General features: G+C 39.7%; 1 protein-coding gene across 5 annotated transcripts in view; it reads right to left on the bottom strand.

The window, feature by feature from the left end:
- Positions 1–15072, bottom strand: part of PATJ (PATJ crumbs cell polarity complex component) — a 137632-nt gene that overhangs the window by 121661 nt on the left and 899 nt on the right. For 3 of the 5 annotated variants that reach the window (XM_088060711.1, XM_088060715.1, XM_088060714.1), the window contains exons 2-9: positions 14325–14408; positions 9999–10058; positions 9745–9911; positions 7989–8165; positions 6567–6706; positions 4586–4778; positions 2741–2869; positions 876–1088 (exon numbers count right to left, since the gene is read on the bottom strand). In XM_088060711.1, the coding sequence (XP_087916837.1) occupies positions 876–1088; positions 2741–2869; positions 4586–4778; positions 6567–6706; positions 7989–8165; positions 9745–9911; positions 9999–10020 (1041 nt within the window). In that variant the 5' untranslated portion in view covers positions 10021–10058; positions 14325–14408. The remainder of the gene's footprint in view (positions 1–875; positions 1089–2740; positions 2870–4585; positions 4779–6566; positions 6707–7988; positions 8166–9744; positions 9912–9998; positions 10059–14324; positions 14409–15072) is intronic. The other 2 variants (XM_088060713.1, XM_088060712.1) reach the window with 1 other exon arrangement.

The raw sequence follows: 15072 nt of genomic DNA, 5'->3' as shown, positions 1-15072 counted from the left end.
TTTTCCCAGGGATGTAAAACACAAAGCTGCCTTTGCAGTGACTGTGCCCAGTGAGCAAAGAGGTGAGTTTGTAGCAAAGTGACTTCTACTCTGACCTTTAAAAACAGTGCTTCAAAAAAAAACCCCAGCTCTCTTCACTCATATTCAAGAAACTAAACAAGAAAGAAAAGGCTACTCAGATTCTACACCTAAATCTAAGCAGCACAGTAGTAGCAGATGGTACACAAGCACAGCTTTGTTTATGTTTCGAGACCTACTGTACACTTAGTGTAGCATTTGTTGATTTTAATTACTCAAAACTGAAAAGAATGACTTCAAAAACAAGAGACTTTGATATGACCATGATAAGATTTGCTAAAACAAGTTTCAAAATTTTTAGATATATTTCCTATCACAGGCAGTAGCGTAGACTATGAAAACATTACACTTATGTTTCATAAAAAGATGATTGTGCTGAATAATTCTGGTGTGGCCGTGGCTCTCTGGATTTCAGACTAGGGAAATTCACAGTCCAGTTTTAAATCCACTTACAAATGATTGATTAGAAAAAATGTAATGAGCTAAGAAGAAGAACTGAAAGTACCACTTATCGATAATGTTTATGGTCTTGGTAATTAAATTAGCCACTCAGAAATAAATTCTGTAAAGATGGTCATTCCAATCCCAAGATTATAGGTATTAATAAGATACAGGAAAAGGGAGAAAGTATAGAAGGCACGGCTATAATAATGACCACTTAAACACAAGAATATGATACCTGGAAGCTCAAGAGAGAAGAAGCACTTTAGGGCCCAAGAACACTGTTCTCTCCTTCCTTTCTGATCACAAGCCACAAACACAGTTAAAAATGTCAGAAGCAAGCAGCAGATACTCACATTTTCATTTGGAAGGGAAGGTAATGTGCTGACTGGCCAGCTTGCAGGAGCTGGTGGAGCCTCCATGGCTTCACACTTGGGGTCCCTTGCAACGATCATCCTGACAGAATTCCCACAGTTCCTCAGCACCTGGGCAACTTGCTCACTGGTCATTCCCTGCACGTTGGTCCCTCCAATCTGCAAGATGTGATCTCCTGTCTGCAGCCTCCCGTCCTTCAAACGCAAATAAAATGGCAAAAAGTGTTTCCAGTCCATCCATAAAGTATCTTTTCCATCACAAAACCTAACTGTGTAGGGGCATCTTCATGGCCATGAGAACCAATGTGAGAAAATTCCAGAAAAAATGACCACCACGGCAACATTTTAAATCATTCAAGGACTTGTTTGTACAGTTATGTGCTGTTTTTTCCACTGCTGTGCTCATTTAGGAAAAAACAGGCAGCAACAATGTTTTATAATCTCACAGATTGTTTTGTGTTCTGTTTCATGGAATACTCCTCATCAGACAGGAGTTAGAACATAAGCACAGCATTTTGATTTAGGAGTTTTTATAGAGTTTTTCCCTCATATTTCCGTATTAGCCAGGCACTATTTTTCTCATGTGACCAGCTCCAACTTGAGTGAGTAAAGCCACTGAAGGCAACAAGACTCCACACAATCCATTTTTTACCTGATAATTATGATTCACAACCTACATCATCATTTCCATCACAAGCAGGAATTTCTAGCACCAGATTCTCAGCTGGTATTGATCAGCACAGCTCCACTACCTTTGGTGCATTGATTTATACAGCAATCACAGAGTTATTCCCAGAACCAACTCAAACTCATTTACAAACTCATCCAATTTTAACATGTACATGCCTCATTATTTCACATGTTTTTAATGATGTCTCATTCAGCTGAGAATGATGGGGTGAGTTCTTAGCTTACATGCTTCATTGGTAGCCAAAACACTCTATTCCTTACAGCAAAACAGGTGTTAGACAAAAATTAAAAAATACTAATTTATACATGGCAGGTTCAGAGGGAGACAGTCAAGAAAAAGCCAACATTTTCTAGTAAAGCTCTCCAAACTTCCAGGTTTTAGCTCCATCCTGTTCTAGAGGAAGTATTTTTGCCTCTCTCTTTTGTCTGCATTGGTTCCAGTCCTCAGATACTGTAACTCATCGTGACGAAATTAGCTTTAAAAATCTGAATCTGTTTTGTTATTAAAAATAAATATTTTTGTTATATTGAGTGTTCTACTTCTGAAATGTAGCAATGCTCAGCACCAAGTCTCTAAAGACAAAAAACCAAAGGTGCAAACTGTGCCTGTGTAACTTCAAAAGGCTTTGCACCAAACCTAAGTGTCTTCTTGAACTGGCCAGGCTGCAAGGCAGGGATCAAACCCCCCCTTCACTGGAACCCACTGGAAACAGGACATTTTTGATTTCTAAACTGAATCTTGCAATGCACTGACTTTGGTAGGGCAGATTTTCTTGCCTGACAATTCACTTGGAGAGTTTGTCCCTATAGACGTTGCAAAATGTGCCAAATTCTAGAGAGTATTTGTCCTGCCCCAGACTGACCAAAGGCTGAAAATACCAAAAATATTAAAGATATGAAGCAGTTTGTCAGAATTTTTCCATGTTCAACAATGTTACAAAAGCCAAAGATTGTCTGAGAAACAACTTAATTTACATCAGGTGCTGACTTTTGTCCTCAGCCATACCTTCAATGTATTTATTAATCATGTGCTGGCATTCAGACTTTGATGCTACCAGCTTCCTTTTGTTTAAGTATATTAGTTTATTTTAAGACTGTCAAAAGTGCTTAATTATACTTTGCAATCAAACAAGAAGTGACATAATATAACAAATTACCCGATCTGCTAATCCCCCAGGAACAATTGTTCTTACAACTACTCCACTCGACTTTCCTCCTACAATTCCAAAGCCTAATCCTGAACCATCGTTAATCAGCTCAACGTCTTCAACGTGGCCCCAGTGAATCTGCAATTAATAAAAACAGGAGATTTTAATTTCGGACGATCGTTAACGTTTCTCGCTTTCACGTGTAGCAGGAACGAGGAGAATTAATCAGACCCATTTTCTGTCTCCACCCCACATACTGGAGATCTGTGGGATTTTGTTCACTCAGCTCCATTTCCTTATAAATACGCAGTGGGATTTCTCATCTGTTTTTAAACACACATTTTTGTCCTCCGCTTTCAGGATAACAGGATACTAGGAAAAAGCTTGACTAAGAAAAAGCAATTTTAAGATCTTCCTGCCAAAATGAAAAGTATCCTTTTAGTTTTTCATAAATCCAGAGAACTGCAAACAAGAGGGAAAAACAGAGGCAAGGAGTACACTGGCCCAGTTTTCACTCAGCGTTTGCCCAAATTCTTATTTCTGTTATTTCACTTACACACTCTGAACACCCCCATTCAGCACTGAATTAATAGCACAGCACAATATTCTGCCATTCTGGATTGGAAGCAAATTTCTAAGCTACACTGTACCATGACCTTATGTTCTACAAGACAATCTGAAAATAACAAAGCTGTTAAGCAACCCAAACCCAGCCAATGTTTCTGTCAGATTAATATCTCATACAGGCCCAAATGAAGCAAAGTAGGCAGATTTAAGTCTTCTGCGAATAAAGGATTTATTAGCATACTGAAAATCTTTGCCAAAGCCAGTTAAATATCATAAAAGAAGTTTAAAGACCCCCTGCAGAGATATATATTTGTGTTTTATTTTGTTAGTCTGTTCAGTACAGATCTTTCAATGAAAAAGCAGTTAAAATTTAATTCTTTAAAATTTTCAGTGCAATAAACAATATTGATTATCCACTAAAACCTTCAGATTTCACTACCTCTGTAATAATCATGAGGGAAATAATTACTATGAATAAGGAAAAGCACTGCTTTTACACAGATTTTCATCAAAATCTGTTAGCACAATAAATTCAGATTTCAATATTGCAATCCCTGGATTTAGGTGTGCAGTTTGACCAAATTCAGGGAAGCCACCTGGGCCATATGGGTGGAACACAGATGGAAGTTCAGCCCTGGTTCATTGCATGTCCTAGTGACAAGCTCTCCTTTGTCACAAAAACAAAAGGCTTCCCAATCACTGAAATTTGCAGATGAAAAAAAAACAACAAAAAAAACCCAACTCAAACAAAACAAGCTGATAAATAAACAGGGATTGAGAGGTTCTTTAACAGATAAATTGTGTTTGTTTTTTAAAACAAAGACAAGGCTTTTTAGTGTGAGTAGTGCCAATTTAAATTGGTTGGGCTGTTTCAAGCAGTGTCCATGGCAGGTTATGTTTACTCTCTTTTTAAGAGGTAATCAGTGCATCTTTAATTGCTGAGCACAAGTAGGTTTCAGCTGGGTATTCTCATAAAATGCTTCATCCAGCCTGTGCTGAACAGACCTTGCTGACAAGAATATGGTGATCTACTAAAGCTTCTGCTATCCCATAAAAACCCAGGATCTGTTTTATAACAACTCCATGCAGATTTGCAATGGAAGCTCTGTGCTTACTGCACGGTGGCTCTAAATGAAATGTCATCACACACAAAATCTGATTAAAGCAAAAAATCCCTCTATGTAAAACTTGCTTAACACAAACACTTGAGAGCCCTGGAAAAAAAAAATAAAAAAAAAAATCCAGCCCAGCTCAAAATCTGATTTTGACAGTATTACAACAACTCACAGTCTCAGGTGGATTTACATCACTTAATAAGGCAGTTCTGCTGTTCCCTTGAAGTGGCTCCCGAGCCACCACCAGATGCAGGGATCCTGTGGATTGCTGGAGGAGGGCAATGGCGTGCTGATGGGAAATGTTCTGATCCAATGGCGTGCAATTAATGGCCAGTATGTGGTCATTTTCCCTCAGTCTTTGATCCCTTAACAAAACATTGAAAGCAATTTTTTAATGCAGCACAGTGACTCCGCATCAGGCTCGTGTAACTGAATTATGAACACGTAAAATTCACAGTCCTGCGAGGTTAAATGTTTATGTATTTTAAAAATCTGCTTATTAGGGTGCCTTCACCAGCTTACACTGAATCTACACTGTTCCAAACAGCCCAGCCACATTTTGTTCCAGCTTTGTTGTGGTACAGAAATTTACTCAATTCTTTACTTTGCTTCTATTCAAAATTTAATTGCAATTCCCTTATCCTTTCTTGATGATATTGAACTACAAAGCAGAAAAAAATATTTTTGTAGTTACACAATAAACTAGGAACTGTTCTTCATTATGTTTAGCACTACATGATGCCATCTCTAACAACCCACAACTCAGGCTTTGATGCTGTTTTGTATCACTATTTAATCTAAGGATTGATGTGCTGCGTATTTATATTTTAGTTAAAATTTATAGTATCAAGGTTCAGACATGAAACTTTCTTGGAGCAACGCACAGTTCGGTTGCTACCTTGAGATAATATAAATTTCACAGTTAATTCACCCCAGTGATGAATTTAGATTTGTGACAAGAGAGAAACCATCACTCATCTCCTTTGTTAAATATTCATTCTGAGCACGAGACCAAACTGTTACATAGACAGACACTGCCTTCAAAGCTCTGTAGGAATCCAAAAAAAAGTCTCCAGGAGATCTTGTCTCAGAAGCAAAATGGGAAGCATGCTGGGGAAATTTATAAACTCCGAAACAATATAACTGCACATCTTAACTAAGGCATTTGAAACTTCCTTTTTATCGTGCCATGTTTAAGATGTTTCCCAGAAATCACTTTATTCGAGCACTAACCATATTTCAGATTCTCTCATCAAAGAAAGTGAGCAGCAGGTCATCAAATCCTAAAGTGAGATATTCACCCTCCTTTGACATCCGGATCAGTCCATCTGTCTCCACTTTGAAAGAGCTTTAATATGCTTTTCTTTAAGTGTTCTCTGGTGTGTTCTCTGTGGGCCCATCGCCATTATCATTCCAACCTCTCCCCACTCTTTTTGTCATCCTGTGTTGGCACTTCCTGACATGTGTTATTTAAAAAGTGACACCAATGACTTGAAATCTAGACACATTTTCTTGAAACATAATTCCAAGCACTGCATTTGTCTCATGCCAACTCTTGTGGTTTTACAATTGCATTTTATTTTTAAAGGATTGCTCTGTCTTTTGTTGTTGGGTGAAAACCCACAGACAATACAGGAAGAAACTGCCTGAAGCCTCGATTCTATGATGACATCTGTGCAGGGATCTGTCAGGAGAAGTGGATCTAAATTTACACAGGAAACAAACAGTAAAACCAGCTATAAATAAGGCATTGTCAGAGGCATATAAATAAAGGAAAAAGGAGGCAAAAAAAAATCTTTCATGGACAAAATGCATAAAAATTAAAAATGGAATCTAATTTTTATTTTCTTTGTAATTCTTTTCTGAGCTTTCTTTTGTTTTTTTAATCAGGACTCAAAATTCTCCAAAGTGAGTCATGATTTCTGGAAATTCCATTTATGAATGGCTTGTATATTTAAAACTCATCTGAAAACCTGATCCTCAAAACATGAATCCCTTTTAGCTGAAAAGCCAGAATTCAAGATACCACCACCAAAATATCCCACCAGATAACCCAGACAAACATGTTATTCTGATAGAGTTTTCAATGTGAAGGGCATGACTTTTCCCTTCATGGAAAATACAATTTCCCAACACAATTATGAAGATCTCACCTGTCAGCTATGCTTCCTGGCTGGACTTCCTTGACAAAGATACCAACTTCTCCCAGGCTGGGATTTTTAAGGGCAACCACACTAAATCCAAGACCTCCAACAGAAGGTTTATCAATCGTTATTGATTCTATTTGTCTTCCCTAATAAAACAGAAGATAAAAGAACTTACTAATTTTCAATGAAATAGAATGAGCTAGTTTAAAATTTATGAACACTGTGAGAATTATTCTCCTCCTAAGACTAAACAAAGGCAAAATACTGAGTATGTTATTTCTATAAAAGCTCCTCCATTTATTATTTTTAATATAGCAATGTATTGGATATGCAAGCACTCTGAGGTTCTGAAACCTCAGGGAATTTAAGAGCTACTTTCACACTTCATTCACATTATGAGATGAATTCCAAACTGGATGAAAACTATGAACAAAGTGCTGTCTAGAGCAATATATTTGGGATTTCTGGAAATGCTGTGTAGCTGAACTAAATGACTTGTCTTTTGGCTTCCCTTGCTTTTAATGCTGATTTTTAGGTGTGCATTCAAAAGACTGAAGCTTTTAAATAAAGAAATTAATTTCCTTCCCCTCTCTGCAGCTTCACACTTAATGCTAAAAAAAGTTTGCTTTTGCAACTGCCTGTTCTAATACAAGATTTCTGGGGTTGTTTACTGGGAAATATTACTGGGAGAATGCACTCTTTATATTCCAAATAACATGCAGCCTTTACTGCTAAATCTTATCTCTGATGAGTTAATGACACCCTAATGAGAAGAGTAATGCTCAAAATACTACAGCTACATTAAGGTAGTCAATTAGCAACAGTTACTTAATATAGAAAGGCATGACTAAGCAATTAAACTAATGGTTCAAAATAACACATAACAATACATTTGTGCTATAAATGCCAATCCCACATGGGTGGAAGTCTGCACCTGTACAAATCCTTAGGGAATTTGGTACATCTGCATCTGTCTGGCAAAGTTAAGACATACTAAATAAAGAGTTAAATACAACATGCTGGGTTTTTTTTAGTCCTTTGCACTGTTCATAAAGTTGGTACATTTCCAATTTAAAATGTACTTGATAAACAAGTGCTTCCATCAAAACAAGATTCTGCTGAAAATGCCCATTTTCAATTAAGTGTCATCAAATACCAAAAATGTTGTCTGGCAATTGAAATTTCCTTGCTACGTTGGTGTGTTTGGTAGAAAGTAAAACAGAAAATTGGCAGTGGAAGTTAAAAAAACAAAACAAGCCACCAAGCCACTTCCTATTGCTGACATTATCTTCCCCAGGGAAAAGTTCTCAACACTTCTACTCTCTCCTGGTTAGGAGGCACCATGCTTCCAGAAACACAACAAAAAAAGCAGTGTGAAATGCTCCAAAATTCAAAAAAAGTTTGGATCACTAAACCTTAGAGCCTTACCTTTGCCATTTGCTGGATGATCATGTTAAATTCATTGACTCCCAGGTTTGGAGTGAAGGCTGATGCTTTGGGTCCACTGCAAGGTGTCCAAGCATTGACTGATTTGTCAGCAAACACCAACAGCCCCCTCTTGGTAAAATCAAAATCTACTGAGCGGTCAGGAGGCATGTAACTGAGCTGTTGAAAATGAACAAAGATGTGGAAAAACAACTGAAAACAAAAGGAGGGTTTTTCACAAATACCATTTTATCTGCAAGGTGACAAAGGAGCAAAAATACCTGTGTTCATAGATACCCATTCACACAAATATACTCACCTGTATAAATCAGGCAGTGTTAATACATAATCTATAACCAAGCTACCATATCAAATTTAAACTATTTTTCAAGAGCTCCCTGAATGTTTCAGCCGTGTTTTCACATTTTTTTCTCTGTTTCTTTCATGCTTCTTCCCTGCCCATGCCCCTTATCCTCTTTTCACCCTGCTATTTCAGAAACAACACATGCTAAAGCACCAAACATTAAAGAGGCTTTCAACCTCTGCTGCTACTATTAGGGAAACCTATACAGAATTTTGGCACAAAAGTTCTAATATTTTGAGACATTCAGGAGCTTGAGGCCTGGTTTGTATTATCCTCTCCCCAAAGAGAGCCTAGGGTACAAACTGCCACTGAACACGTTATCACTGCTAGAACTTGCACTTCTAGTCCTCACTGATAATGAAGAAATGAAAAGCATTCCTACTGTGACATTATAAAGTGGAAAATCCCATCCTGAATGAAGTTGCCCATGCTTAAATAGAATTTCAAGAAAACCTAAATTTTCTAGGTATGAGAATTCTGAACATTCTGAACACAAACCCCACTATGTCACAGATACGTTTGCATTTTCATACATTTTTTAATAGCCTGCAGACATGCATGCAAGCCTTGGATTGCACAGCCACCACCAGGCCAGCCAGGCAGGAACACCTGCAATACATCTGGCAAGGGACAGCCTTGTCTCCCTGGCACCCACCCTGCTGCAATTCCAGCTGGGCACAGTGACAGCAGAGACAGGGATTGCTGCTGCTCAGTCCCTGGTTTTAAGTTTGCTGATGATTTTAATTTAACTGCAGCGTGAGACCTGTCCATGCAATTGTGGCATGGACACCCATGTCCACAAAATCAAGTGTCACTTGGCTGTATAAACCAATATAAACCACACAAGTTCCAGCCTCTGCTGAAGCCAAGTCATTTTAAAACTCACTTGGGTACAGCTGCATCAGAGTTTGGCAAGTCTTCAGGCTGGGTTTTCTACACCTTACTTCCCAAAGCAGGTTAAGCATTCTTGCAAAAATTAGCAGGAACTAAGTGATGCTGTCTTTTAGGGAGGAAAAAATGCTGCCAGTGAGCTGATAAACAGCACTCAGCTTCTGTGAAAAACAAAGGATCCCAGTTCCAACACTGTTCAGGACTCCAAACACTGGAGCTGATGTCTTTTGCAGCTGTTTTTTTCCAACACAACCCTGCCTCTCCTGCATCCCTTTCAAAGCACGTTGCCCCATGACCTCTTGGTTGCAAAACCACTTCTCATTTCAGCAGTGCCTCTGCAGACACCAGCTCCACAGAAGAAAAAAAAAAAGGCCCAGCGCTCACTAACACCACGTTACAGCTTATTAACGAGAGCGCCCTCGTTAACACACGCCTACACGTCCTGATTCAAGTTCCACTCGCCCAGAGTCATCATCACACCAACAACAGTAATTTTACACTCACTTGCTCCTTCAGCTGCTTGATGGATTGCTGGAGAGTCAGAATCTGGTTGAACAAGGGGCTCCTGAGGGTGTTCTGTAGGACAGCCAGGTTTTCCTGGTGTTGGGAATCCCTTTTCTCCTGCAGTTTTGCCTGCAGCCGATCCAGGATCTGCAGCACCTGCTGCTTATCTGCAGAAATAAACAAACGAGACCAGGTTAGAAATGGAGCTTCTTTGCTCAGTGCTCAGCAAAAAGAATCATTTTCAGACCACATACCTGCTGCTGGATTTTCGGGCATGTTGGGGGGTATTTTTGGAATTGTTCAGGATAACCTGGCTGAGGTTTCAAAGAAAAAAAAAAACAAATTAATAAATGATAGATCTAAACAGAATAGTGACGTTTGATAAATGCATTAATACTAACTGCAACAAGTTTAATAAAAAAAATACTACTATCCCAGTTGTTTACCCCAAGTATTTAACAAAGTTCTTGACACAGGAAGGAATATGAACAACTCTTCCAAATATGAATAAAAATACAGGTTATGAAAAAAAAAATGAAAAGGAAAACTGAGACACAGATATGCTCAACCAAATTATTTTGAACATTGGCATTGAAGCTGTGATCTCCACAGATCCACACAGAGCTAAAATCTACCTATTATTTAGAAGATGCTTTCCACCTGATCATTTATAGATAGCATTCTTATCATGATAATTTAGCCCTGCTGGATGGCAATATAGGTGAAACTTTGTGTTTCCCCATAAAACAATGAAGTTTCGTCCGCTCATGGGACAGCACAGAATTAAAACCCAAAATTGGGCATATTAATCCCTATTCCAACACGTTCCTGAGGAAAGTCTGTTCTAATCACAGCCTGATTTACAACAGGTGAAGGAAGCCTGTTCTCCTGCAGGCGTTTGCCTTTCTCTTTTCTATGTACATGAACATCAAAATATCCTTTATTAATCTTTTAAGGAGTGGAATATCCTTTATCCAGCTCCTTCACAAATACGCCAAATAGAACTGGTCTCCAACAGGGGCTGAGGCCTAGATGGCAGTATAAAAACAACAGACTTGCAATTAGCAAAGATGATAAATTTGTACCCTTGCTTGCATGTTATTAAGTTGATGTGGAGCCTGTCATTCTGAAATCTATCAAGGCAGCTCTACCAAACAAGATTCCTTCACTTACTACAAGCTCCTCTGAAAGAAGTCAGCCATTTAACAGCACAATTTACATAATTTTAATTCTATCCAGTATATAAGTGTGTAATTTCAGAATAATATATTTGGAATTACTTTGGAACAAGACTAAGCCATATCCCTCTCTCTATATAAAAGCTTTTTATTTATTTTTTAGTCTTGCAATTCAAGAGGGGAAGGGTCATATGGTGAATGTTACAGCAGGGTAGGCACATTCCAGGGGCTCTCTCCCACCAGGACCTCTGATCCTTTCAGCTCTGCCTCTGATGCTGTCTCTGCTCACACTGAAAACACCTGGAATTTGGGGAGGACATTGTTCTATTCACCAAAATATTAATTAAGCAGGTGAGTAGCTTCCCTTCTCCTGCAGAGTCAGGCTGATTTACCTAACTGGAAAAAAGAAGAGGATGGAGGCATGTCACAAACCACAATTGCAGATTTATGCACCCTTTGCTGTGCATATCTGAGGAGCTTTGGCTCCTGCAGGAATTCCTGCAGAACTCGGTGGGTTTGTGTGACTTCCACTCAGGGCCAGACAAAATGAGTCACTTTGCAAGACTCCTAACAGACTTAGGAGGTCATTTTAAATCAAACTTGTAGCAGGAGTTGAAGCAGCAAACCCATACAACCCCCTGAAAGATTTTCAGGAATGCATCTGAACTTTGGAAGTGCTGCAGCTTTATTTTCTTTTCCATTTGAAGTGAAACACTTCTAAGAGCACAGCAGCCTTTGATTCTGTGCTGAGAGCTGATTCTGAAGAGCAGATGAAAACACCATTTCCTTACACACTCCTGAGTCTTCATTAAACCCAAAAGACAAAACTTAACCTCCTCAACTGAAAATACGGCATGAACCTTAACAAATCAGGACAAAGAATATGGAAATTTGTTCTTTCTTCCTGGTTTAACTTCTCCCCATTAACTTTCTTCCTCTGTTTTTCTACCTCACATCAGCAGTGAAAGGAGGAAAGCAAGTGAACCAAAATGAGAACTCCTGTGAGGTAAAGTGGCTTGAAACACCTTTAAAGGAGCAGTAGGGTGAGGAAAAGATTAAACCCAGAGAAGAAATCCAGCATGGCAGGAAATAATGACGACTGGACAGCACCATGCCCACCCAAGAGCCACAGCCAAGAGGCTGGTCCAGCTCCCCAGCCCACTTTCATGCATTTATTCTTCCCTTTCCATTTTCCATTCAGCTGATTCCACAGTGAGCTGGAACAGGGAGCTAATTACTCAGAAAGAATCCGTCACGTTTTGGTGGGGTGAGCTTTGTGCCCAGTCAGCTCCGAGCTGCCAGCACTGGCAGGAGGGGGACAAGAGGGGATGGGGGTGACGTGTCCACACCTCACAGCAGGACCAAACTGCACCACCAGAAACACCCATCCCCAACCCAAAACAGCCTCCAAGTGCTGAGCTAACCATCCCCAAAATTAATCTTCTTTCCTTTGCTGAGGCTGTAACAACAGCAATTATGGCAACAGGGACTGACCCGAGAAAATTGGAGATTTAAATTTAAGGAGAAGAATTATAGGTAAGAGATCTTGGCTCCATCAGGGCAGAAGCTCCCTGGAGAAAGAGGCACAAAACAGGAGAAAAAAAAAGATTAAAGAAAGTTTCAGCTTCTTGCTTGAGCTGCTCCAAGTGTTCCTAAGAGTCACTGCAGGCCACTTGTGCCAGTGGAAGCCCAAGTGGATTGCAGGTGGCTGAATAACAGTTCAAATTTACACATCACTCTGGGGTTCCTCGTGATCAGAGCTGGCCTCCAGACAGCTTGCAATGCTTTTTAGTTTGTTGGTTTGTTGTTTTTTTTTTTTTTGTGCAATATGTTAAAACCACACCAAGTATTTTTTTATTCTCCTTTCTTCCATAAAGGGGAGGGGGTGGGGGTGGAATTCAAGCAAACAGCTCTTTCTGGTGTGAAGGGATCCTTGAAAATATAAACTAATTTACAGTTTTCAAGTCATGGATAATTGAGGACAGGTCTCTAAGACTGGCTTTTGGGCACCAGAGAAACTCACAACTCCATGTATTATTGATCTCTATGTTTAAGTCCCCAAACAGTTTATCATTAAACATTTTCCAAACACACTCTAAATCCAGGCAGTGTCAGCAAACAGTTGATAAATTAGAAACTCCATTTCTGGGTGTTAATTTTGAAGAATGATCCAAAACACTTTGGTTTATCCTGTTAAAATCAGTTCATGCACACCACATCCCGCTTCCTTAGCTCCAGTCTCCAACTTCTGTAGGCATTTATTTATCTTATTGGAAACCTCAGTTCAACACTTATGTCACAACTTCCAATGTAACCATAAAACCATCAAGGAAATGATGAATTTCAGAAGGTTGAGTGTTTTGTAACCCCAGGATAGCATCCATCTGGGGTTCCACTGTCTTCACTTCTGGGAGCTGAACTCAACACATCCAAGGGAGTGAGAAAGCTTCAGAAGATTTTGTACGAAATCCCAAGACTTGGATCTTCTTCAAAAGCAGCATAAGCGAAAAAGGAATTCCCCCATGCTGGTGCCAGCAGAGGGTCATCAGAAGAGCTGAAAGGTTTAAGTCTTCCATTGCCATCACCCCCCTGACAGATGCCTGCCACTTGCCCGGAGACACGGAGCGCTGAGCCCCAGCACATCCCACCGCCAGAGAGGAACACAGCATCCCATCAGCAGCCTTGACAAACACCTGCCCTCCACAAAGGGCTGCTGGAAGGTGGAAATTGAGAGCTTTGCTGCTGGGGTCTGGAAGAGGACACCGTTCAGCCAGCAGAGATTATTCTACCCATTTTTCCCCACCCATCCACAAATGTCTTTGCCCCATGTCCTTTAGTGAGGTTTCCAACAAACTGTATCCCTTCAGGAAAAGTCTGGTCTTGTGGGATGTTCTCCCCATTCAGTCTGGATGGAACTTTTGGGGATATTAAAACCCACAAGTGCTAACTAACTGCTGCTATTTCTCTAAGGCTTCTAACACAACCAGCCTCAGCAGCCTGCCACAGGAACAGCCAACGGGCTCATCCCGATCCAAAGTCACCTTTCTGCACTAATGCAGTTGGAATTTTTCCTGGCCCTGTTATCATGAGGGACTAATATGGTGCATATCGTCCTCCTCATCACAGAGACCTCTGACTCGAAAAATTTCAGTTTAAAAGTTGATAAAAGCAAAAGCAAGGAAAAACAGTATTTGTTAGCATGATCTTAATCCTAAATTGTCCTAACATGCCATCAGCTGTACTTCAGCTATTCAATATTTTATAGTTTACATGCCATCAAGCGACCCTATACTGTGAAAAAACCACTCTTCTAACATGTATTTTGCTGTCCTACATGTTATACTCACTTTTACCGATAATGTACAGAAAAATTCATTCAGACCAAGCATAGCACATACACACCTTTCCTCTGAAACCACCTCTGCTCTGTGCAATGCTGCAGGATTTACAAAAATGCTGTCGAGTACGCACCAATTGCTCCAGGCACTTGAAAGAAGGAAAAAAATACTTCTGTGAGTACCTGAACACAGATACAGCACACATCTCCAAGGTGCAATGGGTCACAGCTAAATATTGTTAAAAATAAAAAAAATACTGCATGGGCAGGCTGATTTTTACACACTTTTAGTGACTGCAGGAGGAGGAAAGTGAAGAAAACACAGCACTCTGCGCCTGTGATCACCAGTGTCAATGCAGATCAAGAGGAGCCTTACTCACTCTCCAGGCATGGTAAATTTAACAAGCAGAACCTGAATTCATATGGATTTCAGCCTCTAGGGAAGTGCCAGTGTGGGTTCTCTGTTGTCTAATAGGAGCTAGAACTCATGCCAAAGCTGCTCTCCATGAAGCAAAAAACATGGTCTCAAAAACCTGTTCTCATGGAAAACTCATTTCCAATATCTAAATATTGTCATTCTCAATAAATCCTAGGTACTTTAATGACAGTGTACACAACTAACAAATCACTTCATGGGGAACAGAGCTCTTAGGGCCTGGAACCATGCTGAACTTCCAAAGGTCAGAAATTAAAAAGGAATGCGGAAGAACTGTTTTCCCATTAACCACCTGTAAACAAAGTAAAAACCTGCTCTGCTAAGAATCTCTGGACTGACAGGCACTTGATGGGAAGTGTTGCAACAGGTGTGTTACT

Source organism: Pseudopodoces humilis, chromosome 10, assembly GCF_049639895.1.
Source record: "Pseudopodoces humilis isolate 2021_Gansu_Grassland_sample_001 chromosome 10, ASM4963989v1, whole genome shotgun sequence".
NCBI classification, from domain to species: Eukaryota; Metazoa; Chordata; class Aves; order Passeriformes; family Paridae; genus Pseudopodoces; species Pseudopodoces humilis.
Note: the sequence above shows the minus strand (reverse complement) of the source record. Positions and strands in the feature narration are given on the sequence as shown.